We start from the raw sequence: 24429 nt of genomic DNA on the forward strand, positions 1-24429 counted from the left end.
GCGGAAACAGGCCGAGACCTGGGCGCACCGCCCGCCGCGGGGCCCCCGAAGGACAGCACGGCACGCCGGACCGCTTGGGTCACTCTTTATTAACAGCACGTTCAGCAGGAAGTAAGGCAACAAGGCGGTAGGTGTGTAAGGCGGCTCGCGTCTTCCGGGGTGAAGCAGGGCTCAAGCTCTCCCACCCGTGTCCCTCCCGGCTCCACGCACAAGCGCGGGGGTGCCGACGTCCCGGCCACGAACGGCTCATCCTGTCCTTTCCCGTAATCGGCTCGGACACCAGGCACCTGCTTTCGCGCACGCTTCGGTTAGCGGGCCGAGGGCCGTGTGGCTTCAGCATCTTCTGCGACACACGGGTCACCGGGCCGTTCTACATAAAACCTGGCTCTCTCTACAACCACGTGACGGAGGTGTGCGTGCTGGCCCGGCCTGTCACTCTTCGATGCTTCCCGTTTTCCGTTTCGCTCCAGGGACGCGCACTGCTGTTTGGCAAATGCCACAGCCGCGTTGTTAATCGGGAATTTACTTTCAATGTTCCCAGCAAGGACCCCGTGTCCTTGGAGACTGACTTCGTGTTTGGTCAGCGGTTAAAAATGCCTCCCTGTGTTTTTCTCCAATTGGATATTGCCATAAACGGGCAAGTGGGTAAAAGTAAACCGTGGACCTGTTTATAGATGGAAGGTTTTCTCTGAGCTAACCCAGGATGGAGTGAGTCACCTGCATGTAATACCAGGATACGCAGATCTTTTTTACTGTGAAACGTGAGACCTGTCTCAGAAAGTATCTTTATTTTCAGCTCTAGCCATTCATCGGTTAGGTTAATGTTCCCGTCATTTTGGGGTCCAGATAAAAAGTTTCTCTGTGGGGGCTTCGTCCTCGGCTGGCTGTCTTCAGGCAGATCAGTTAGGACTTCAGAGGACTGAAAAGCAGAGCCACTGTGAGGAGGAAGACAGCCGGTCAGCTCAGACACCTTGTGCAGAACTAATGGTCATTCTGGAAGAACGACTTGGAGCAGACAGAGATCGGGGCACAGACTCGCGGGTTCTCCTCCCCACTTCTACAGCCTGGCCCGGCCCAGGTCAGGGGCACGACCCGGCTCACAGGCCGACGACCACGAGACAGACCGGACCACGTGGCATTTCCTGCCGCCCCCTCCAGGTCGGGTGAACATTGTTAGTTCGGCTGTCCCCGAAACCAGTGCTTTCGACCTCGGTCAAGTGGGGGTCAAGTGGGGGCTCTGGGTCACACTCTGCTCCAGTCGGTCCGGGACCCGGGCCTGGGGCCCCGGCTTCTGCAAAGCTGCCCTTGGTGCGTCGTGCAGCCGGGGCCGAGACTGAGACTGCAGCCTCGTTCTAGAAGTTACCTAGTGTCATTGTAGCCAGCTAAAATGTATTCTCAGTTGGCTGAAGATCCTTTATAATGCATCATAGCAGGTGCAAAGCTACTTCATTCTGGCTTCCCCCAGGTCAAAGCTCAAGGACAGGAGTCCCTAGTCCCTTACACCTGTCCCCTTGTCACTTTGCTCCTGGCTGGAGCATGGGACCGTGTCATTCCCCTGGGCACCGGCCCCTGACCGGCCCTCGCCAGCCTGTGCTGCTCCAAGCTCAGCTCCCCTGACGGCAAACGTGAGGCCACGACCGGGAGGGCGTGCCCTTCCTCCTGGAGGGGAGAACGTTCTGGCACCAGGGTGACAGGACGTTTGGCACTTTGCTTTTCACGGGACCTGTCAGCCCGCTGCATTGGGACTGACGGTCCCCTGGGCCTTGCTGGGGCTCCGGACCAGGAGCTCGGTAACTCTCTACGGCAAGTTTATGTATTTTCGATGGAATTTTTAACCGGGGCGGGGGGTGGGGGAATAAGGTAATCTGCCCAGGAAGTATTTTAAGTAGATCTGGTCTAAGAAGGACACATCTTCCCCAAACCCACTTGAATTTCACGCAGGAGAATTTTCTTACGTGACCACCATCTCTCGTTCATGTGAACAAGCACTTCGTTTTCCCCTCGTCGTTTTCCCGCGTGTGCACTTGGCAAATTGCGTGGGAGGAGGAACCGGGAGTGTCTCCCGGGCCCGAGGGTCAGCGGGGGGGGGGGGGGGGGGGGGGGGGTGCGGGGAAGGGTGTGCACGTTTGTGGTGGGACCTCACACCCGTTCACAGGCCCGCCTCCCACGGCCACAACACTTGCAAGGTGGAGCTTTTTAAGCCAACAGACATGGGTCCCTGTCCTGCCCCCCCCGCCCCCCGACAGCTCCCGGTGCCTTGTGAGCGGCTGACTTACAGAGATGAGGTCGAGCTCGATGGTCCCAGTGTTCTCGGGATCCAGCTGCTTAAATATCCCTGAGGGAGGGGGGTGGGGGGTGGGGGGTGGGAGGAGGGCCGCCGGTGAGCACTCCTCCTCCTCCCCCTCCTCCTCCCTCCTCGTCCCTCCTCCTCTCTCTCTTCACTCCTCTTCCCCTCCTCCTCCCCCCTTCCCCCTCCTTCTCTTCCCTCCCCCTCCCCTCTTCCCCCTCCTCCTCCTCTCTCTTTTCACTCCTCTTCCCCCTCCTCCTCCTCTTCCCCCTCCTCCTCCCTCCTCCTCCTCCCTCCTCCTCCTCCTCCTCCCCCTCCCTCCTCCTCCCTTCTTCTCCTCCCTTCTTCTCCTCCCTCCTCCTCACTCCTCTTCACTTCTCCTCCCCCCTTCCCTCTCCTCCTCCCCCTCCTCTCCTCCTTCCCCTCCTCTCCTCCCTCCTCCTCCCCCTCCTCCTCCCCCCTTCCCCCTCCTTCTCTTCCCTCCTCCTCCCCTCTTCCCCCTCCTCCTCCTCTCTCTTTTCACTCCTCTTCCCCCTCCTCTTCCCCCTCCTCCCTCCTCCTCCTCCCCCTCCCTCCTCCTCCTCCCCCTCCCTCCTCCTCCTCCCCCTCCCTCCTCCTCCCTTCTTCTCCTCCCTTCTCCTCCCTCCTCCTCACTCCTCTTCACTTCTCCTCCCCCCTCCTCCCCCCTTCCCTCTCCTCCTCCCCCTCCTCTCCTCCTCCCCCTCCTCTCCTCCCTCCTCCTCCCCCTCCTCCTCCCCCTCCTCGTTCCTCCTCCTCCTCCCCTCTTCCTCCTCCCCTCCTCCTCTCCTCCTCCTCCCCCTCCTCCCCCTCCTCCTCCTCCTCCACCCCTTCCTCACTCCTCCTCCACCCCCTCCTCCCCCCTCCTCCTCCCCCCTCCTCCTCCCCCTCCTCCCCCCTCCTCCTCCCCCCTCCTCCTCCCCCTCCTCCCCCCTCCTCCTCCCCCTCCTCCCCCCTCCTCCTCCCCCTCCTCACCCCTCCTCCTCCTCCCTCCTCCTCCCCCTCCTCTTCCCCCCTCCTCCTCCCTCCTCCTCCTCCTCCTCCTCCTCCTCCTCCCTCCTCCTCCTCCTCCTCACTCCTCCTCCTCCTCACTCCACCTCCTCACTCCTTCCACCTCCTCACTCCTCCTCCTCCTCCTCACTCCACCTCCTCACTCCACCTCCTCCTCCTCCTCCTTACTCCACCTCCTCCTCCTCCTTGCTCAGTCACCAGCTCCTCCCTCCTCCCACAGGGTCTGCACAGTCAACCGCGCACACACGCCCTTTCAGGCGGCCTCCCCTCCGCCAAGCACAGGACTGGGACGGGCCTTTCCCCAAGCGGCCACTCACTGAACAGCGTCTCCAGCCGGACCAGACACCGAACGAAGTTATCGAAGTCAATGATGAGGTCGTCGTCCGCAAAGCGCGCAACGACGACCTGGTGGAGCTGACACGGCAGCTTGAAGCCTGAAGTCGGAGGAAGAGGGCGCGGCCTCAGGGTGTGCGTCACACGGCGCCCGTGCCACAGACGTGGCCCTCACGTCGCCGCCGCCCCATCCCCTGGTGCTCGCCTGGGGACCCGCCGCTCCCACCCTTGCTCCCGACTCTGACTGCTCACCTGGCTCTGCCTGTCCCCGCAGGCTGCCATGAGGCTTCCTGTCCCCCTCCCTGTCCCTGTGGCCCGTCCCCACCCCCATGGCCCATCCCTGACCCTGTGGCCTGTCCCTGTCCCCGTGGCCCATCCCCATCCCCATGGCCCATCCCTGACCCTGTGGCCCGTCCCCGTCCCCGTGGCCCATCCTTGTCCCTGTGGCCCACCCCCACCCCTGTGGCCCGTCCCCGTGGCCACCTCTCCCTGTGCTTCCTCTCCCGGCTGTTTAGCTCTGAATCCCCTGGAGACTAACTTCCTGGATGCACATGGCAGAGACTGTCCGAGATTAGCGATAATTTCTGTTCCCGTGGCAGGATTTCCACTGGGCCACGGCTGCCTGAAATCAGGACCATGTTTCCTGCCTCCCCTGCAGCACACTGAGGGCTCTTGACTCAGTCCTGCTAGGGGGTCGTGTGCCTGACGGCGGGGGGAGCCCATCTCTCCCTCCTTTTGTCCACCCGTTGCCAGAACACGGCCGTGGTGCCTTGCCGTCCTAGTCCGGAAGGCCCCGCAGCGGGGGGCACCTCCCCTTGCACTGGGACCGCGTGGGGGGAGGTGGATCTCGCTGAATCCAGGTATCCGGGGTCTCAGTGTCGGGATTTTATGTTGCCCGTGGGGGGACTCACTCCAGAGGGGAGCAGAGACCCTCGTGTCAGCCCTGCACCTGGCAAGGGCCGGGGGCCCGCTCGCCCCGCCAGCCTCTCGGAGGAAATGTAGATTCAGGAAGGTATGGCGGGCAGAGCGTTTTACCAGGGAGCTTTTAAAAGGGGAACGGAAAGGACGTGTTTGTACCGAAGCAGCACCCCCTTTGTCTCACGGTCACCGACCTCCACAGGGTGCGGAGCACAGTCTCCCGTACCCCACAGCCGGGACGGAGCCAGCGCTCGCGTATCCCGCAGCCGGACGGAAGGGAGAAAACAGCCACGAGGCGTTACCTGCTTCCTCCAGTGCTTTCCGCATCTCGTAGGAGTTCATGGTGCCAGACCTGTCCACGTCGATTTCCCGGTAAATTTTCTGGAACGAGAAATAATTCCAAGAACCATGACCCAAAGCGAGGCAGGCAGCGAGTTGGCTCACGCCGAGTGCCACGCAGATGCAGATTTCCCAGCTTTCCCTCCGGTGCCTTGGAAGAGTCGCCCACCTTTCTGCCTTAATTAGCTAATGGCGTTGGCCTCTCCCGTGAGCCGGTTTGTCAATACGCCCGTCAGCCAACCAGCCAGCCACCACGGCTCACGTTATCTTATCCGACTGTCGTGCTTGAGCTGCTAAAAACCCATGTTACAAAAGGCGACGTGGCTTCTCCAGGACGCTTTTGGGAACAGCTGTTAGGGGACCCCATTTCCGGTCGGCGCCAGGCGAGGGCAGGAGGCAGGCTCATCTTTGCTGTCTGCGTGTGGCCAGCCTGTCTCTGTGGGTCCAGTCGCCACCCTGGGGATGTCCCTCCCACCTCGCAAAGGGTTGTACGGGCACCGCACGACCCTGACACAGCCCCCCCCCCGCCCCCCGGCAGCCTCCGGGCGCTCACCTGGTACTTCTGAATCTTTGTCCAAAGAACATAGAACTCCTTCAGCCCCAGCTTGCCACTGCCATCTGACTGCCCGCGGTTAAGGAGAGCCCGGCCGTGGGTGCGTCCCCTCCACCGGATGGCGCTGACGCCCACAGCATATCTGCAGGCGGCTCCTGCTGTAGGACCCGGCCTGCCTCTGAGCCTGGCGGAGGGCCCAGAAGGAGGCCTCTGGCGACCCTGACCTTTGCTGTTTGGTCTGGGGATGCGGGGGGCCCCGGCACCGGTGAGAACGAGCTGTCACATGACCTGCAGAGGCCCCTGCCCCCCCCTCCGCCCCCCCCCCCCCCCCGCTAAGTTCTGCAGTGCTTCTAAGGCCTCTTGTGAGGCAACCACTGTGAGCCCATGAGAGGAAACTTCGAGCAGCACAGAGCATCCGTGCCCAGGACTTGTCCCTGAGCCACGAGTCGAGGCTGCGGGTGGCCGGGGTAGGAGCTGCCCACGGCGGGTGGGCCCCACGCCCGCAGATCGGGAAAACGCACAGCCAGAGGAGACTGGTCTGCGGGGTATTTTCCACGGCCGCTCGGGCACAGCTGAGCGGCTGCCTCCCGTGCGGGGACCTGGGACACGGCCCTCGGCTTCCCCTCATCTGCAGCTCCTCAACTCCCCTTCAGGGGCCTCTGGACGGGAGGGGCGCGGTGTCAGAGCCCCCAGGGCGGGGGTCTCAAACGCCGTGTCTGGGCTCTGCCGCCTGGAAGGATACGTCCAGCATGTCCACCATGATCTTACAGGTCTCGATGCTGAAGCCATCCGACTTGATGTCCTGGCCTGTAAGACAAAATACCAGTGATGGTTACGTCCCACAGAGACGCGCTGTCCCCGGGATCCCCCTCGAGGAAGTGCTCATCCGTCCCTCCAGGGCCACAGCAGGCCGGTGGCTGTCGGAGGGGCCAGGGGAGGGGGGCGTCCGCCTGTGATTTGCCCCGAGGACCAGAACCTGTCCGGAGTGGCCGCGGCGGGTGGCTGGCGGGCTGCAGGAGACCCTCATCACAAGTAGGAGCCTGGTCCCTCCCGGACTCCATGAGGGGTCCCCCTCTTGTCCTGTCCTTGTAAGGCTGCCACTTAACTCGCAGCTGCCCTCATGGGCACAGACCCCTCCCCGGCCGGGGCAGAGGCAGGGGTCAGCGGGCAGCCGGGGGCAGGGAGGCTGAACCCCGGCGCGGCCTGGCTCTTTCCGCCTCCGTCTGCGCGGGAACAAGGAGGCTTTGACGGCCACACGCCTCAGCAGCCCTGTGACCTCACTCGTGCCTGGCGGCCTCCGGGACGCGCACCATCTTCTTGTCCGCGCCTGGCCTGCCCGGGGAGGAACCGGTTACGAGCGGATCCCTCCCCACATCCTCTGCGGTGGATGGGCGGCCGGCCAGGCTCTTCTCTGGCCGTGAGGGTTTGCCATGGGTTAGGCCGGCTGCTGGTGGCGCCCAGGGCTGCTGCTCAGGACACGGCGATGTCCAGGCTCGCGGGGTCTGACCTCACACAGACCCACGCGGGGACGGCGGTCTTTTTGAGGGCCGTGCGGCTCTTGTGATAATTTGCGGGGGAGGAAATGTGTCCCCGGGGCTGGCCGGTCCTGTTTCTGACTCAGACGAAGTTCCAGGTGTTCCAGGCCCTCCTCAGGCCCCTCTGGGCCTCACCCCTTCTTCCAGGAGCCTGCCAGCCGCCTCTGGGACCTCAGGTCCCTGGCCTGGCTCATCAGTTCAAGGGAAACCATGTCTCTCCGAATAAAGAGCCAGTCAGACGAGGCTCCTGACATGCACGCTGGGGAGATGCTTTGCACACCGTTCCGTGGTTCCAGACGGCCCGTTTACCCTTCCACCCTGGCTACTGAGTGAGGTGGTATCACTCCATCCACGGCTCCGCCCCCCTTCCAGCTGACCGTCCGAGGGGCGGCCACACGGAGCTCGGGCTCTGCGTCAGGAAGCTTCACAGGGCACCCGTTGGAGGCTCCCCAATCTCTGGGGTTAGGTAGTGACGCTCCTGCTTTCCAGGTGCAGCAAGAGAGCCCGAGGCTCTCCGCGCACGGGCTTCCAGCAAGAGCCAGCCAGTGGTGGTCTCGACCTGGGGCCCTCTGATCCTGAGTGACCAGGGCACACAGAGCCTCCTCTGCCCAGTTCCTCAGGGGGCCGGGGGCTGGCGGGTGTTTACGTGCGGGCGGGAGGGGACCGGGGCCCCACCAGGAGGGCACTTACGCTTGGCCAGCACCCTCCTCAGGATGGTCTGCAGCTCGAAGGCCGAGATCTCCGCGTCCTGTGGACACGAAGCAGAGCGTGGTCACCGCCCAGCGGCCGCCGGACGCGGGAGGCTCCGCCCACGTCAGGTGCACTGGGCGGGGCTGGGTGGGGCCTGTGATGTGCGGGTCCAGCGCCCCCTGCAGGCCGCACGTCCCGGCGGACTGCAGGCCCCGTGGACACAGTTGAGAACCCTCCGCTCCACTCACGCGTGCGGTCCCACTCGACGCCCTTCTGATCCCAGTCCTCCGCCCGTCGCCCCTTTCCTCCCCTTTGAAACCTGGGTCTGGCTCCTTGCAAAGCTGGTGAGGGCCCAGCTGTCTCCCCGCCACTCTGCCTCTGAGGCCCCAGCTCCCGGGGCGAGTCTGGTGCCCTACACACGCCCTCGTGTTGGGGGACAGGGGAGGAGGGACGGGGGGACGAGCCCAAGTCGCAAGACCACCATGGGCCACAGTCCCTTCTCCTAGGGGTGGGGGCGGGGCCCACGTGCCGCGGACCAGCGGGAACAGGTGTCTGTGACATGAGGCCAGAGACCTGGTGGCCCCAGAGCTCTGTTTGGACTGGCTGGGCAGACAGGGCCGGACAGTGGGGGGCGGGGGAGGGGCCGGGGGAAGCGCCTGAATGAACTGTGCCCTGAGCCGTGCTCTTGAGATGTGCTACCCTTCTGTCCCTTGAGCGTCTCTGTGGACATCAGGGACATCCCAGCTGGATGCAGAGGACAGGAAGCAGCTGGAACCCTAAGGCCAGAGGGAGTCGGAGCCAGAGCAGACGCCAAGCGGCAGCCCCACCGTGTGGGCAGGAGCCCCAGTGCCCCCGCGACGCCTCCTGCTTCTACTCTTGCCTCTGCCCCTTTGGAGTCGCGTCGGGGACGAGACTGTCCCTTCGAGTGGACCACAGCGCAGGGCAGAGGCTGCGTGTGCAGACACCCACCTCGCCTGCCAGCTGTGCAAACAGCCTTCTGAAGCCGTCGTCAATGTCGTCCTCGCTGGCATCGTTCTGGAAGGGGGGATACGGGAGCAGGTCAGAGCCAAGGAGGCACCTCCCGCGGGCTTGAGACCAAGGACAGTGTGAAGAATTAAGGGTGGATGAGAGAGGGATGGAAAGCCTGAGGGAGGGGTTAACAAGTCCTCACGGAGGTGTCGCCTCTAGCCCTCAACCAGGACACCCTTCCTGGTCTACACTAGTGGGGATCCAGAAGCAGAGACCAGCCGGAATGTTCTAGAAGGTCTTTGACAGTGGCCCCTGGACTATTCACTCTCTCCCTGGGGACAGGGGACAGAGGAAGGGCCTTCCGTCATGTTGGCTGTGGTCTCCTTCCTGGACTTGGGATTTGTGGTGGTCAGGCCTCCCCTGGGACCCCCAAACCCTCGGGATTCACCACTATTTGAACAGCGACCCTTGGTGTTACCCTTGGGAGCCTCAGAAATCTCATCACCCAGCGTTTTCATTTTACAGATGAGGAAACTGAGGCCCAGGAAAGGTGGCGAGAAGCCCGTGGTCCCGTGCGCGGGGGTGGGGTGGTCAAGGGCCACGCACTGGCCGGTGCAGGTGCAGGGGGCGACCCTAGTTTCAAGCTGCGGGCACAAGCTCCTGGGGCCCCCTAGCGATTAGGAGGGGCCCCTCTGGGTCCTGGGCAGTCGGGGGCAGAGCGGGCAGGTCCGGAGGTCACACACACCTCATCAAGGTCAGCCTCGATCTCGTCATCAACCACCCTGGAAACAGAGGGAGACTGTGTTACCGGAAAGGAGGTGGGGGTGGGACGCACGTGGTGCCAAAATCAAGGCGGATGGCACGTGTGACTGTTAGGGCAGCACAGGGCGGGGCGGGCAGGGTCACTGGACCACAGCCCTGCACGGAGGAGGCGGAGGCGGGCAGGGACTTTTTTGCTCCTCGAGAAGCATGTGTGGGGACAGCAGACCCCAGCACCCGCTCTCCGATTCTGCGGCAATCTCTGTCACATAAACCTTCCACCCCCGGGATCCTGCAAGGTCCCTGCTGACACGTAGGCACGTGTCCTGCTCGGAGGCTGGGGTGTGGTCTCAGCTGAATCTCGGGCAGCTCGGGCGGTGCCCTGTGCTGTGTGCGGCGCTGGGCCGTTCTTGGGCCCCGGGACCCTCCACTGGTCCACCGAGGGCCCCGGCCGCTGTGCCCGCGGCTGGCCCGAGCCGGCCCATCGGACACACTGTCCTGGGTCTGATGGGAGCCCGTGGCACGAGGTAGAGGCAACACAGCACGTGCCGTGTGCCCTGCTTCCCATCTGTTCAAAGCCCCCGTGTTTCTCCGTAAATCTCCTTTTGCTTAAGCCGCCGAGGAGGATTACGTCTCCTGCAGTCAGGTGCCCAACCGAATAGATGCGGCCGAGGCAGCGGCCAACGGGGCAGGAGCCATTGGGAACCGAGCCATCCTGACAAGTGGCCCTGGACCGCTGGGCCCAGTGACCACCGAGGCCGTCACTCGAGGGCCGCTGGACGGAAAGGATTATACGGTGCGGCCCGGCTTCTCCCTGTGAGGTGCCTGGGTTCAGCCGTCCAACCCGTGTCGTTACGGCGAATGTGACAGCTCGATCTTTCGGAGACGCAGCTGCCACAGCAGATTCTGCGCTAGGCTCCACAGCCGCCCTTTCTAACCGCGAATACCTCGCGTGGCTCATTTCTTTGCTCTGGAATGTAACGCTGGGGTCCTTCCAGCTGCTCCCTGGAAGCGGGCGGGTGTCGCAGAGCAGAAACTCGGAGGGAGGGCGCCACGCTCCAGGGGACGGGGATGGGGACGGGGGGCGGGGAGGAGGGCAGGAGCACCTACTGGTAGTCGGCCTTCTTCTCGGAAAAGACCCGGACGCAGAAGTCCCCGTCCTTGTTGGGCTCGAAGGTGGACGGCACCAGGATGTACTCCCCAGGCGGCAGCTTGAACCGGTTCAGCACCTCCCGCAGGTTGATGAAGGTGTCGGACCGCTCCCTCGCCCGGTGCGTCAGGAAGAAGTTTCTGCTGAGGTGGATGTTAGTCTGTCCAGTCATCTGAGGGACAAACAGAAACAGAAGGGAGTAGACGGCAGAGAGAGCCCCAAATCCGCATTGTTTTCGCTCACGGAGAAGGCGACGATGCCCGTCGTTCCAGATCAAATGCAAACTTCCCGCCCACGAGAACAAATGTCCACGGAGGGGCTCAGGGCACGTGTGGCGGGGGTCCCGCGTGCACCCAGCTCTGCAGAAACCCCATCTGCACACGGAGGGGCTTGGCCGTGAGGCCCCCTGCAGGAGTCGGATCAGTGCTGTGTGGTGTGTGACACGTGAACAAAAGTCGGGATGGGGCCGGGCCAGGAAGGCAGGTGTGGTCGGGCTGGCCGCCGCGAGGCCGGAACTCACGAGAGGGATCCGGAGAAGCCCAGCTTGCCCCAGACGGCACTGCCTGGCCCGACAGTGTGTACCACTGGGGTGGAGGGGGGCACGCTGCGTGGCCGCTGGATCACCCATGGCCTTTATGGACCCACATGGCTGCTGTACTTCCCACCAGCCTGCTAATGCCAGCTGTGAGCCTACTACGTGCTCTCACGCCATTCACCTCATCGCTATGGTCCCTCCAGGTGGGTGGTGGACCAAGTTTTATTGAAAAAGAAACAGAGAGGGACGCCTGGGGGGCTCAGTCGGGTAAGCGTCCTACTTCGGCTCAGGCTGTGATCTCGCTGTGCATGAATTCGAGCCCCGCGTTGGGCTCTGTGCCGACAGCTCAGAGCCTGGAGCCTGCTTGGGATTCTGTGCCTCCCTCTCTCTCTGCTTCCCCTGCTCATGCTCTCTTTTTCAGAAATAAATAATAAAACATTTAAAACATTTAAAAAAAAAAAAAAGAGAAAGAAACTGAGGTCCAGAGAGGACCCATAACTTGTTTGAGGTCACACGGCCTGCAAATGGCAGGGCTGGGGAGTGGATCCAGGCCCCTGGGCTCCCACATCATCTTAGGCACAGACAGTCCTGGGGCTCATCTTTCCCTTCAGGCTTGTTTTAGGGGGAACTGCAGGACTCCACGGAGAGCCTCCTGCGTCCCAGACCACACATCGTCCACCCAGATCTGACCCGTGCCCCGCAGGGGCTCCCCAGAGACCTGGCCCTGAGCTCGGCCCAGCAGGCCCTGGGACCTGAGCAACCTCCCCAGGGTGCCCTCAGTCACCAGCCCTGCCCAGGCCTCCCGGGACCCCCCAAGCCAGCAGTCGGGGCCTTGTGCCTGGTGGTGAACGCGAGCCGGCGTCTCCCAGACGTACCTCCTCCGGCACCTGCAGGCACAAAGGAGAGCACACTTCAGATTCCCGGAAGCTGTACGAGGTCACCCCCATGATGGGCTGCGGCCCCCTATCCCCTGCAGCTCTAGCAACGTGAAGTGACTCAGCACGGTGATTATTTTCCAAGGGGCCCCAACTGTTCCCACACGGAGGACAAACCTCGTGACCCAGCAACAATGTGGCTGAGCCCTGAGCGCCATTGCTAATTTATGGAGCATAAAACCGGGGCATGGAGCTGTGAAACGCCCGGCTGAGGTCTCCCTGCCCCCAACTCGAGGGTGCCCGCCGGGCTGGGAGCCAGCAGGCGTCACACCCAGCCCGTGTGTCCTTGGGCAAGTCAGCTCCCTCTGTTGCCAAAGTTTCCTTGTCTCTAAAGGGGACCAAGTGACCCCCCGTGCTCCCCAGCTCCAGAGCCCAGGACCGGCTTTGCACACCCATGAGGCGGGGGGTGGGCTCTGCGTCACGTCCCGTTGGCATTTTCCCTGGGGTCGCTTTGTCCCAGAGCGGAAGTCCTCAGCTCCCGTTTCAGAGGCCGAGGGGCTCAGAGTTCATGTGCACGCCTGCAACGATGGCAGGTGACCCACTCTACAGGCGGGGTCCTGTTACGGGCGCCACGTTGCCAGTGCTGAGTGAGCGTCTGACCTCTGACCTCTACCAGCGGCATGCTGCCCTCCCCACCACGGCGGTTTCCCTGAATGTGGGGACCGCCCCTCCTCATCCGAGCGGCTCTGGGCCGTGCTGCAGGGAGGAGTGGGGCGGGCATGGTGGGGGGGCAGAGCCCGGCCTTGCTTTGACTTGGTTGGAAATGAAGCCCCTGCGGGCGGCACAGAGCTCGCGTTCCCGGCCCTGAGCTGGTCCCAGCGGGACGCTGGAGCGGTACCTGCCCAAAGTGTCCCCTGTGGGGGCTCTGTTCTAGGCCTGGAGGTCAGCGGGCCAAGCAGAGCACCAGGCCTGTTTGGGGGGGGGGGTGTCTCAGAAGAGGCGGGAGGCCTCTAAAAAGAGTAGACTGTCCCCAAAGCGGCTGTGGGGCCTAGGCAAGCCCTAGGCACCTCCGGGGACACGGACCAGCTGCAGGGACCTCGGGGTGTCTCCTCGCGCCGACCCGGCCCGGCCGCCACATCTCGCACACAGAGTTTTGCTGTAAAAGCCCTGCTTTCCCTGGCCTGGCCTCCCGACAGGGCCCTGGGGCCCACCGTGCCCGTGGGGAGGGCAGTCCCCTGGGGCTGAGAGCAGGGAAGGAGGCGGCCCATGCTGCCCCCACCTCATAGATGCCGAAGCCGATGGTGTGCATGTCCTCCCCCATCTTCCTCTGTCGCCGCCGGTGCTTCTGGATGAGGCCCACCAGGAAGGTGCACCCGCTCTCTCCGTCCTCCTGGTCCTCGTCCTCCTCCTCCAGCTTGATCAGGTACTGAGGGTTCATCCAGAACGTGTCTGCGGCCAGAGAGGGGCCGGGTCACTGAGGACTCGGGGCCGCCCCTGCCCCTGCAGGTGTGCACGGGGAGGGGGAGGGAGCCCCATAAAGACGGGTGGGCAGGTGGGCGGGTGCTGGGGGGCTGTGGACAGAGCCGGCCGGCACTTGCCTGGGGACCACGGGGACCCATGTCAGAAACTCCCTCGCACGGTTCTCTCGCCCGCCCTCAGGCTGGCTCATCTTTGTCAGTCGGGAACAGGGTGTTAGGGCTGAGCCCCTGCAGCCCCTGTCCCACCCCAGGCCCAGCTGGCCGGGCTGGGGCACTGTGGGGGCACACGCTCCCGCACGCCCTCTGTGAACCCCGAGGCAGGAACATCCTGTGCAAATTCCCGCCTCTTCTTCTGTGTCCCGTTGTCCACCCCAGGGTGTGTCTGCCCCCCCCCCCCCCCCCCAGTTCCAAAGTCCATTTATGGAAGGACCGGAGACTCGTTCACGTCTGAGAACAACTCCCCTCGCCCACCTAACAGGATAAACTCTTTGTTGGGGAAATAAAGGCATCGTTTGGTGCAGGGGTCAGCAAACTACAGCTCGGAGGGCCCCTGGCCGCCTGTTTTCGTAAATAAAGCGTTACGACAACACGGCCATGTTGTGGAAGGCCTGGCGGCCTTCGGGTGACGGCGGCGGAGCTGACAGAAAAGCGGTAGAAACTGACGCTCACCAAGCCCCAGATGTTTCCCATCTGGCCCCTGAGAGATTTGCCGGCCCCGCATCCAGCGAGCGGCTTGTCGGGGGCAGACGGCCTCCCCGGCACCTCTGGAGCCGCCACTTGGTGGCTGGAGGGGAAGGACTGAAAGCACCAGAACTCGAGGTCCCACCACCTGTCCACGGCCCGGGATGCCACGGGAGCCCCAGTCTCCCCATCAGTGGAGAACCGGCACACGACCATCACGTGGCCTCCACGGTCAGACTGCCTGCGTCACGTCCCCGTGAGGGGTGCCGTGAGGTCACTTAACCTCTCCAAGCGGCGGTCCCCTCACCTTAAAGATGAAGAGGACAGCAGTGTGCCCGCCGCGGAGGCTCGTGAAGACAGACGGGGTCAAATGCACATAAACCACTCGGGACGGTCCCCAGGCCCGATGTGTCATATCACACCGACTCAATTTCTGCGGCTCGGGGGGAGGGGAGCCCTGGGCCACAAGGCAGGAGGGAGGGACCGGGGACCCCGTCTGAGCCGGGCCCGAGTGCGCAAGAGGGCTGCGGGCGACGGTTGGGGCCCGGGTGTGCAGCGGCTGCGTGGGCGAGGTCCCTGCAGGGCGGGGCTGCCTGGGCTTCACGTGGACAGAGTGGCCCGTGGGCCTGAGCTGGGCCCACGCTCGGCCTCACGGGGTGCGGTGGGGGCCATGGCACAGGGGAACCTAGGGCTGGGGAGGCCGCGTGTGGGGTGTGGCTGGGCAGGGGCCAGGCGAGCACGGACGAGGGCCCGGCGGGCGGCCTTACTCGGGTAGTTCCTGCAGCCTCCCGCGGTGGAGCCCCGCCTCCAGGTCCCGTCCACCTTGGTGAGCTTCCACTTCTTGTAGGACTCACTGGTGAGGGTGTCGGGGGTCAGGTTGCAAATCTCCAGGCGAGAATAGTGCCTCAGAAAGTCACCGAACGACATCCTGGCGGAGGCAGGGCGAGGGCACGGGGGTCACGGGAGGGCACGCTGCCGAACCCTGACCTTCCGCCCAAGGCCAGCCCAGAAGCCGGTGAGGGCAGGCAGAGCGGCCAGCAGGCGCGGATTCCAGCTCTTTCCCGCTGGGCCGCGTTGGGCACTGCCCACCGGTGAACCCGCGGGCCCAGCCCTGCTCTCGAAAGGCCTGGTTCTCGAGTGTGGGGACAACTCGGAACTGGTTGGGAGAACGGCCCCGTCCTTCCGGGTTTCTGTCGGGATCTGGACACGCCTGCAGGACTCCCTCCTGCTTTCTGAGGGGTTGTGCCACCCCCTTGTTGAGAGGGACGAATGGTTCCATTCAGGGTCTTACGGTGAATTTGAAACGATGGGGGCAGATCCCACGGCCCCCGTCTCCCTAATGTCCCGCTACAGCCCACCGGCAGACCCCTCCGGCAAGCTTACCAGAACTCTCCGTCTTCGTGCCGTCTGGTCAGCCTCTCTCTCACCTCTGGGTCGACGCTGTTCCAGTTGGGGCAGCTGGAAAACCACGTGACGGGAGGGCGTTAGCACCGGTGCCGGCGAGGATGTGTCCCCAGGACCCCAGTGGAGGCCCTGGGGACACACTCGAGGGCCAGGAGCCACAGGAACAGAGGGGGTGAGGCCAGATGTCGCCCTGGACGGTGGCAGGAAGAAGACAGACAGTCCGGGGGGAGACGGGGCGGCATTGGCGGCCAGGACCAGACAGCCCCGTTTTAATGGGAACAGAAAATCCAAGGTGTCGCTGACCTGCAGGCACCTGGCCTGACCTCGCCGCAGCCCCGCTGTGGCACCTGCCCGGGAACCTGTGTTCTCCCCCGGGGCCCGCCAGCGGGGATGCTGAGCCAGGGAGGCGTGGACCTCGAGCTCACGGCAGGATCGCCGGCTTGGACAGGGCGCCAGACCACTGGGATGTGCTGGTGGCCCCTAGAGGGGCACCTGCCTGAGGGTGCACGGCCCTGTGACCCCGGGGCCCTGCTCCTGCACAGCCGCCTGCCTCCGGCCTCCCCCCGCCCGCAGCCGCCTCTCCTCACTTGTCATTCCACCGGCCCGTCCACTCCACCTCTCCCCAGGGGTTTCGGATGCGGATCAGCTTCTGCAGGCTCCCCCCACTCTCCACCTGCAGAAGGGGCACAGGGAGGGGCAGGGGGGACGCTGAGCTCCAGCCGGGCCTGGACACGCTCGGGCCCAAGGCCCCTTCTCCACGAGCCGGGAGGGGTGGGGTCCATGTTACAAGGGGGTCAGAAAAGGGAGAAGGGCTGGACCCCAGACCCCTCCAGGGGCCGGCTGTGGGAGGACCCGGGTCTTTGACCCCGAACCTCAGCTTCACTGTGCTGTGGTCTCGGGAGCCCCCGGCGCCTCCCGACCTGTCGCAGAAACAAGGTGCTGAGAAGCAGGCGTGCCGCCTGGATCCCCAGTGAATCCCGGGGCGGGGGGGGGGGGGTGGGGGGGTGTTCCTACGAAGGGTGTTTTGTAGCAGCTGGGAACACGTAACATGAACCCTGTGTCAGATGCCGCTGCCGGGTGGATGTTTATTTTCGTTGGCGTGGGAACGGAGATGGCATTACGTGACAGAGTGTCCTCACTCGTGGGAGGTGGCTGTGGAAGTATTCGGGGGCAAAGCGTGATGGCGTCTGACACTTCCTTCCATGCGGCTCAGAAAGCAGCACAGGGAGGGAGGACGAGTGCAGAACCCTAGGTGTCGAGTCTGGGGAAACCGCACTGGGGCGGGCATCACACTGTTCTTGCAACTTTTCCACAGACTTGAACTTTTTCAAAGTAAAACAACGGATGCGTGGGGGGTTGTGGATGGAGAATAGAATAAAAGTCCCGGGTTTAAAAGAAACGGAGCCCCGGACAAGTCAGACGACATGGGGTTTGTACGTGGCAGTGGGGCTGTCCTGTTTCTAGTGACGCTGCGTGAGCAGATGGGGACTGCGGGCAGACGGGGACCCGGGCAGTGGGGGCCCGCGGGCAGACGGGGGGCCACGGGCAGCGGGCGTCTGGGCAGTGGGGGCCACGGGCAGACGGGGGACCGTGGGCAGCGGAGGTCGGTGGGCAGACGGGGACCCGGGCAGTGGGGGCCACGGGCAGACAGGGGACCACGGGCAGCGGGTGCCATGGGCAGCGGGGGTCGGTGGGCAGACGGGGACCGCGGGCAGACGGGGGACCACAGGCAGCGGGTGCCACGGCAGACGGGGGACCGCGGGCAGCAGGGGTCGGTGGGCAGACGGGGACCGCGGGCAGGGGAACAGCCCTATGGTGTGTGTCATCACGGCCTCCAGCTTGGGGGTACGGAGGGGCGGGGGTTTAGGAGAAGTTGCCCAGGCCACTGGCCAGAGGCCGTCCGATCTGAACAGGAATTTGGGCGCTAACATTGTTGTGAGGTCAGACGCAAAAGCACTCTGAAGGGTCTGCACCACTCTGTGCATGCAGTAGCCGGTCCCGGGGGCAAAGTGAGTCTAAACAAGCACAGTGGGAGTGTGGGACCCGGCCGAGAGGGGACACCAGCCGGCCGCCCCACCCGGGCTCCCTCGGCTTCAGGGATCTGAGGCCTGGCGGCTGGGCCGCAGGAATGAGGCCGCCCCCCTCCTCCTGGTAACCACCCGCCCAGCCAAGCCAACCGCCACGTCAGGGACATGACGCCCCCCCCCCCCCCCCCCCGAAAACCCCGGCCGCCTCACCTCCTCCGCCCCGGTGACTGAGTACGCGTGCCCCTTCACCAGCTTCTGGAAGGTGATGGCCTCCGAGTCCGCCATGCTGGTGATCTGGAGACAGGGGAGGAATCAGGTGGACGCAGCGGCCTCGCCCTCACCCCTGCTCCCTCCAGTCCCTCCACCAAACCCCCGGCCCCCGGGCCTGGGGGAGGACAACCTCCCGGCTGCCCGTGGACGGAGTGGGCCTGGGGAGCCCAGCGGACGGGCGCTCACGGCCCTCTACAGGGGGCACGGGAGAGGGCACACCCTCAGGGTGCTGGAGGCCCTGGTGGCCCAGCCTGCTGCTCCCAGGAGGACAGCTGTTTGCCGTGGCTGCTGATGTGCCCCTGTTGTGTTAGAACCTCCTCAGCCCCCCCACCCCAACCACTGGGCGGAAGGGGGGCCACCGTGTTGGTGACCAGGCAGAGGGGCCGAGAGGAGGGTCTTCTGCCCCAACACGGTGTGCGGGTGAAGTCAGGGTCCCTTCCACTTGGTGCAGCTCCGCAGACGCCTCCCCTCCCCCCACCCCCCGGCTGGATGGGGAGACGCCTGACTCACGAACCGCTTAGTGAGGCCAATTAGGTCTTCAAATTTGCTGGGTAGGAGTTTGTTGTCTAGCAAGTTGCCCAGAGACTTGGGCCCCGAGAGTGGGGCCTTCTCATGTCTGTCCCCGCGGGGAACAAGCCCGCAGCAGCACCGGGCTCCAGAGTGGGCTCGGCCTGGAAGAGGCCTGGGGATGGGACGCAGGGCAACCTTGCCTTCCTCTGGGGGGCCGTGCGGCAAGGCCGCCATGAGATGTCCCTCCCGATGCCTCCTGCAGCCCCACCCCCCCAGGCCCCGGGGCCCCGAGGCAGCTCAGGGGAGGCTGTGGGGGGCAGGAGTCTGGACATGGTCCGGCCCCCGGGACCTGCCGAGGGGTGGGGGCCTCGGGGAACCTGTGGTCCAGGATGGCCACGCCCTTGCCCACCAGCGGCCCGCAGACAGCCTGGCGGTGGCCACCCATCCAGGTGATGCGCACGCCGTGCTGAAGGGGCTGGGCTCCCAACGGCCAGAGCAGGCAGGGAGGGGCCCGGACTCACGTCGATGGAGCAGCCCAGGAGGGAGCCTTTCTGCAGAGCCTTCTGGATGATCTTGAACAGGTTGGGAGGGGCCTTCCTCAGCTCGTACCACTCGGCGATGCCCCCGGTGAAGTCCTCGAAGCCCTCCGTGGTGGCGCCGCCCGAGAGCGCCTCATAGCAGCCGTTGACCCTGAGGGGAGACGGAAGCCGCTGCCCGCGTCCCCCACTGCCCCGGGCCTCCCTTGCGGGCAGCTCCAGGGACCCTCCGCTCGGATTCCCCCTCACGTGGCCGCCCGAAAATCTCCTAGAACCTCGGGGGTGGAAGGTCCGACCTCCCACACGGACTGTCTGTCTGTCCCGACGGCGAGGACAGCCTGCTCAGGGGCTGTTGGGCATCTACAGCGCAACACAGGCCACAGGGCAGTGACGAGAGCACCTCTACGCACAGAGCGCCCCACGCTGCACCTGACCGCCCTGCGGTGGCCCGCGGCTTCCGGCTGCGCCGTCTGGACCCACGACTGAGAAGCGGTTCTCGCAGCCGGCGTGGGGACCCCGGCCCTCCTCCCCGCAGGGGCCGGGCCCCTCGTCTGTGGACTCCGCACCCTTGTGTCCTGCCTGCGGCGGGTACACACCGGCAGAAACCGTGCTGCCCCGGGCTGATGAAAATGTGACATGACCCGGCAGTGACCTGCGAGGGAAGCGGGTCCTTCCCGAGCCAGCCCTGGGCGCCACAGCCCGTCCCAGCGCACAGCGTCGGGAAGGGCCATTGCCGTCGGGTATCGGGGCGCGGTGCGGCCGGCGGCCCGCGAGCCCAGTTCTGGCCAAAGCGGTTCTTGTGTAGAACGGGACTCCTGCTCGAGGTGGTCCTTGAACACCACCTGCTCTCCCCAGAAGCCGGGGCGGTCGGGGGGCAGGGTCGCTCACTTGGCGTAGGCCTTCTCCAGCAGGGCGCTCCAGAACTCGCTGCCCTCTGCCGAGTGCACGAACAGCAGCTCCCCGTCCTTGGTGGGCAGCCTGTCGTCCACGACCACGTCCACCCACTCGCCATACTGCCAGAACTGCGGGCGCACAGACACGGGGGTGCTGAGGGGGTGCTGGGGGGCCAGCACGGGGACCCCGGGCCTCGGCGGCCCCTCGGCACAGGCTCCGCCAGCCCATCCCGGGAGGCGGGTCCTCGCTGAGGAACAGAGGGCACGGCCCACGTCCTTCCCTCTGAGCCCACCCCCCATTCTTCCCCACCTCGTGCTCTCCTTCACCAGCATCGAAGGAACACGGCAAGCAGCACCTCGCCATTGTGTCCCTTTTCTAGAACTTGGGGATTCCTTCCTGAGCGCCCTGCTCGACCTCCCTCCGCAGAAGTCCCTAGAGGTTCCCCGCTGCTATTCTCCCTGGGTCCCCCTCAGGGGCAGGCCAGGGAGTTCCTGCAGTCTCTCAAAGTCCTTCGTAGAACAGCGTGTCCTAGGAGTCGCCAAACACTGGGGTCTGATAAACTTGACCAAGCCAGGGGATCTGTTGCAGCGTCCAGGTCCTGTTCCTAGCCCCCAGCACTTGTCCTTAGACACCAGGACCCATTCCTGGCCCCCAGCACCTGCCCTTAGCCCCTAGGACCTGTCCTTAGTCCCTAGGATCCATTCCTGTCCCCCAGCACCTGTCCTTAGCCCCCAGGACCTGTCCTTAGCCCCCAGAACCTGCCCTTAGCCCGTAGGACCTGCCATTAGTCCTTAGGACCCATTCCTGGCACCCAGCACCTGTCCTTAGCCCCCAGCACCTACCCTTAGTCCCCAGCACTGTCCTTAGCCCCCAGGACCTGTCCTTAGTCCCTAGGATCCATTCCTGGACCCCAGCACCTGTCCTTAGCCCCCAGCACCTGCCCTTAGCCCCCAGGACCCGCCATTAGTCCTTAGGATCCATTCCTGGCCCCCAGGACCTGTCCTTAGTCCCCAGGACTCATTCCTGGCCCCCAGGACCTGTCTTTAGTCCCCAGCACTGTCCTTAGCCCCCAGGACCTGTCCTTAGTCCCTAGGACCCACTCCTGGCCCCCGGGACCTGTCCTTAGTCCCCAGGACCTGTCCTTAGCCCCCAGCACCTGCCCTTAGCTCCCAGGACCTGCCATTAGTCCTTAGGACCCATTCCTGGCCCCCAGGACCTGTCCTTAGTCCCTAGGACCCATTCCTGGCCCCCAGCACCTGTCCTTAGCCCCCAGGACCCATTCCTGGCCCCCAGGACTGTCCTTAGTCCCCAGGACTGTCCTTAGCCCCCAGCACCTGCTGAGAGAAACTTGAGCCACCTGCTAAGTCACCTGGAAGTGGAAGATCCCAGCATAGTTTTCCTGGAAACTCTGGTTTAGGGGGACAACTCGGGCCAGGATCTCTTCGTTCAAGGTGAGGGAAGCGATGGCCGCCAGCAGCCAGCAGTCACCTGTGAACACAGCACAGAGCTCCAAGCAGGGGTCTCAGTACCAGGAGGACATCAGACACCATGTGCCCCCTCTGGGAGCTTGAAGCCAAGGACGGGCCGGTGTGGACAGTCCCCACTGAGGGGCAGTTTGGAGGGGGAAGCCCTCCTAGGCCGGCCCCCGCCCCGGCCCCCTCTGGTGTGAGGACGCAGACACTTGTGGGAGCGCGGGACTCACCGCTGGGCTTGGGCAGCAGAGGACAGGGCAGCAGGGGGAGACAGAGGGACGGGGTCGGGTGGGGAGGCGGGGCTGGCAGGTCGTGAGTGGGGCAGGTGTGGGTGCCTGGCTGGAGCGGCGGGCGCGGGGGCCGAGGGCACATGGCAGTCACTTCTGGAGCGTGGGAGGGCACCGTGCGGGACACAAGAGTGGGGACGGTGGGACGGGCCCCTCCTGTGGCTCACGGGTGACCGAGGCGTCACGGGAGCACGTGCGCGAGCTGCCACACACCCGGCACCCATGGCAGGTGCTCGGCACACAAGCACTGCGACCGTCCTACGTGGTCGGCTGCGACAGTGCGTGGTGGGGGCTCACATTCTCCCCCCAAAGGCCGCGGCCGGCTGACCCTCTTCCTACAGGCGTGGGCGCGCTCCCGCCCCCTCCCAGGACAGTGACAGGAGCAGCCCGTGGAGAATGCGCCCTGACGGTTCTTCGACGACACTCTCCCGCTGGCGCTCGGAAGTGACGGCGTGCCAGCGGCTCTGCAGGGAGTGTCTGCCACCAATGGGAGGCAAATGCACCCTCTTGCTCCTTTGGGTGGCGGTGTGGGGGTGCTGGGGACCTCGTGGCCACCGCTCTCCTCCTGGGAGCCCACGTCCCTCTGAGACCCCAGCTGCCCTGCACGCTCAGTCTGCGAGGTGTTGGCAGTGCAGACCCTGCCCCGATTCCAGGAGGCGGCCCGGCTGAGGGGGTTGGCTCGGGAAACGTGCCTTGACCTTCACTGGTGCGTCGGTGAGAGTGGACAGGTGCCCCGTGAGTCTGCTCAGTGACGTACAGTCTGCTGCTGCTGTGGGACGGGCAGTCTAAGAACCAGGCCAACTCGGAGGAAGAGGGGCCGGGGATGGAAAGTCCTGCCAGCAGCCCTGCAGACCCTGGATCAAGCCGTACCTGCAGCCCAACCTGCCTTGGACTTTCCTGGCACATGAGTTGATCACCCCCGTTTCCCTGAGCACCAGGGCAGCTGAGACCCTCCTATGTGCCAGCCACTCCCCAGGAGCCGCAGGGCCATTGCCACATCTGTGGAAGCCTGGACGTGCCTGTGACTCTCACTCTTCTTGAGCGAGCGTGAGATTTTCTGGGACTCTCCGCGGTGCTTGAATTGGGTCTGTCGACACGTGGAGGCAGACAGGCTCATGGACAGCAGGGGCCCACGTGTGGGGAGCCCAGGGACCGAAGCCAGAGCTCCCACATTTCCTGCACATCCCCCTCGAGTCCCTGAGCCCCCTTAGACGAGCCGCTGGGTCTGTGGGACTGGGGACTCAGGGTGGCCGCCGGGCCCCGAGGGGCAGGGCCGCTCAGAGGTCCCGGCTGACAGCGCTCTGTTCTGGGACGTGACTGGGTGCAGGGAGGACTGGCTCCAGGTGACCGTGCTGCCTTTTGGTGTCTGTAGCCTGACAACTAGGTCAGTGCTGACCACATACCCAGCTCAGGTTACCACTCGCCACCAGATCCGGAGGCTCTTGCCACATCCCGGGAATCAGTGGCCGTGTTCCGTGGCTTCTGGTTTTCTTCCTCCAGGTCTCCCCTGGCCACCCTGGGGGGGAGTAAGGCCCCAGTGCCCCCTGCCCTCTGGAGACAGCGCTCTTATGCCGGGCTATTCCGATCTAGCTGGTCTCCTCCGGAAGGGCGTGTCAACCCAGAGTGTTTTCTGGACGGCAGACCTGCGGCTTTAAGAGGCCGACTTCCTTGCTTCAGGTCACACGTCTGGAAGGTCCCAGAAGATCCCGCAGGGGGCAGAGAGGCTCCCCTTCCAGTTCAGGCTCTTAACAGCAGTGAGCAGCGAGCGCAGTCAGCATTCTGGATCAGTGCAGTTTACGGAGAACTCGCTGCACCGTTTATGTGTAAGTCTTACGGGGCGATTACCCATGTTAGCGTCACATTTGGGGATGAAGAAACCGAAGCTCGGGGGCCTGTATACCAGACAGCCAGCCGGTCTCGAAAGCAAATCCTCTAAATCAAATCCCAGGTTTTGTTTAAAACCCAAGTCTTGCCAGAGATTTCTTTTGGTTAAGAGGGTCTGATTCCTTTAATGCAGGAGAGACCACAATAGAAATACCCAACCGCAGCCTAAACTTAAAACTATGGGGTAACAAGCCAGCAGCTCCCTGAAATCCTACATCGTATCTTAACGCCTGACACCATGCGCCCGTGAGATCCTGAAATGCGTCGCCTGCCCGCTGCAGCGTAAGTCACGAAGGCCACGGGACAGTGGCCTGTCATGACACCTTCCAGACAACAGCACCAGGAGCACAGCAAACAGGAGGAAACAGGTCAGAGCATTTCACAGCTGAAGACCCGAAACGCCTCTCATCAGGGGACCCACTAGGGGACCCACGTGGGACCGGGACAGCGGAGTGGCCATCCAAAACATAAAAATCAAGTTCTAGCTCATCTTGTCACAGGAATACATTCTAAATGGAATAATATTCACATTGTAAGTATGTATTTTAATACGTTATTGACGTAGTTGATATGTCAATATGGTAAATCGAGCCATTTGTTTTAAGGTTTATTTATTTTTGAGAGAGAGACAGAGAGAGACAGAGCGTGAGAGGCGGAGGGGCAGAGAGAGAAGGAGTCACAGAATCCGAAGCAGGCTCCAGGCTCCGCGCTGTCAGCACAGAGCCCGACGCGGGGCTCGAACTCACGAACTGTGAATCATGACCTGAGGTGAAGTCGATGCTGAACCGACTGAGCCACCCAGGCACCCCAACGAGCCATTTGTTTTATTTATATATTTATTGCCTATGTATTTATACCATATATTTAAAAAAAATTTTTAACGTTTGTTCATTTTTGAGTGAGACAGAGCATAAGCGGGGAGGGGCAGAGAGAGAGGGAGACACAGAATCTGAAGCAGGCTCCGGGCTCTGACTGCCAGCACAGAGCCCGACATGGGGCTCGAACTCACAAACC

The 24429-nt window shown here is 63.9% G+C and overlaps 1 protein-coding gene across 2 annotated transcripts in view; it reads right to left on the reverse strand.

Moving 5' to 3' along the window:
- Positions 1 to 70: 70 nt before the first annotated feature.
- Positions 71 to 24429, reverse strand: part of CAPN2 (calpain 2) — a 38197-nt gene continuing 13838 nt past the window's right edge. The window contains exons 3-22 of one of the 2 annotated variants that reach the window (XM_053209852.1): positions 21142 to 21260; positions 19767 to 19900; positions 18864 to 19032; positions 17773 to 17856; positions 16123 to 16208; positions 15515 to 15589; positions 14899 to 15059; positions 13252 to 13421; positions 11973 to 11984; positions 10523 to 10734; positions 9399 to 9435; positions 8654 to 8719; positions 7685 to 7742; positions 6202 to 6266; positions 5460 to 5528; positions 4870 to 4948; positions 3634 to 3750; positions 2277 to 2335; positions 1585 to 1659; positions 71 to 935 (exon numbers count right to left, since the gene is read on the reverse strand). In XM_053209852.1, the coding sequence (XP_053065827.1) occupies positions 912 to 935; positions 1585 to 1659; positions 2277 to 2335; positions 3634 to 3750; positions 4870 to 4948; positions 5460 to 5528; positions 6202 to 6266; positions 7685 to 7742; positions 8654 to 8719; positions 9399 to 9435; positions 10523 to 10734; positions 11973 to 11984; positions 13252 to 13421; positions 14899 to 15059; positions 15515 to 15589; positions 16123 to 16208; positions 17773 to 17856; positions 18864 to 19032; positions 19767 to 19900; positions 21142 to 21260 (1871 nt within the window). In that variant the 3' untranslated portion in view covers positions 71 to 911. The remainder of the gene's footprint in view (positions 936 to 1584; positions 1660 to 2276; positions 2336 to 3633; positions 3751 to 4869; positions 4949 to 5459; positions 5529 to 6201; positions 6267 to 7684; positions 7743 to 8653; positions 8720 to 9398; positions 9436 to 10522; positions 10735 to 11972; positions 11985 to 13251; positions 13422 to 14898; positions 15060 to 15514; positions 15590 to 16122; positions 16209 to 17772; positions 17857 to 18863; positions 19033 to 19766; positions 19901 to 21141; positions 21261 to 24429) is intronic. The other variant, XM_053209853.1, reaches the window with a different exon arrangement.

Source organism: Acinonyx jubatus, chromosome E4 (assembly GCF_027475565.1).
Source record: "Acinonyx jubatus isolate Ajub_Pintada_27869175 chromosome E4, VMU_Ajub_asm_v1.0, whole genome shotgun sequence".
Lineage (NCBI taxonomy): Eukaryota > Metazoa > Chordata > Mammalia > Carnivora > Felidae > Acinonyx > Acinonyx jubatus.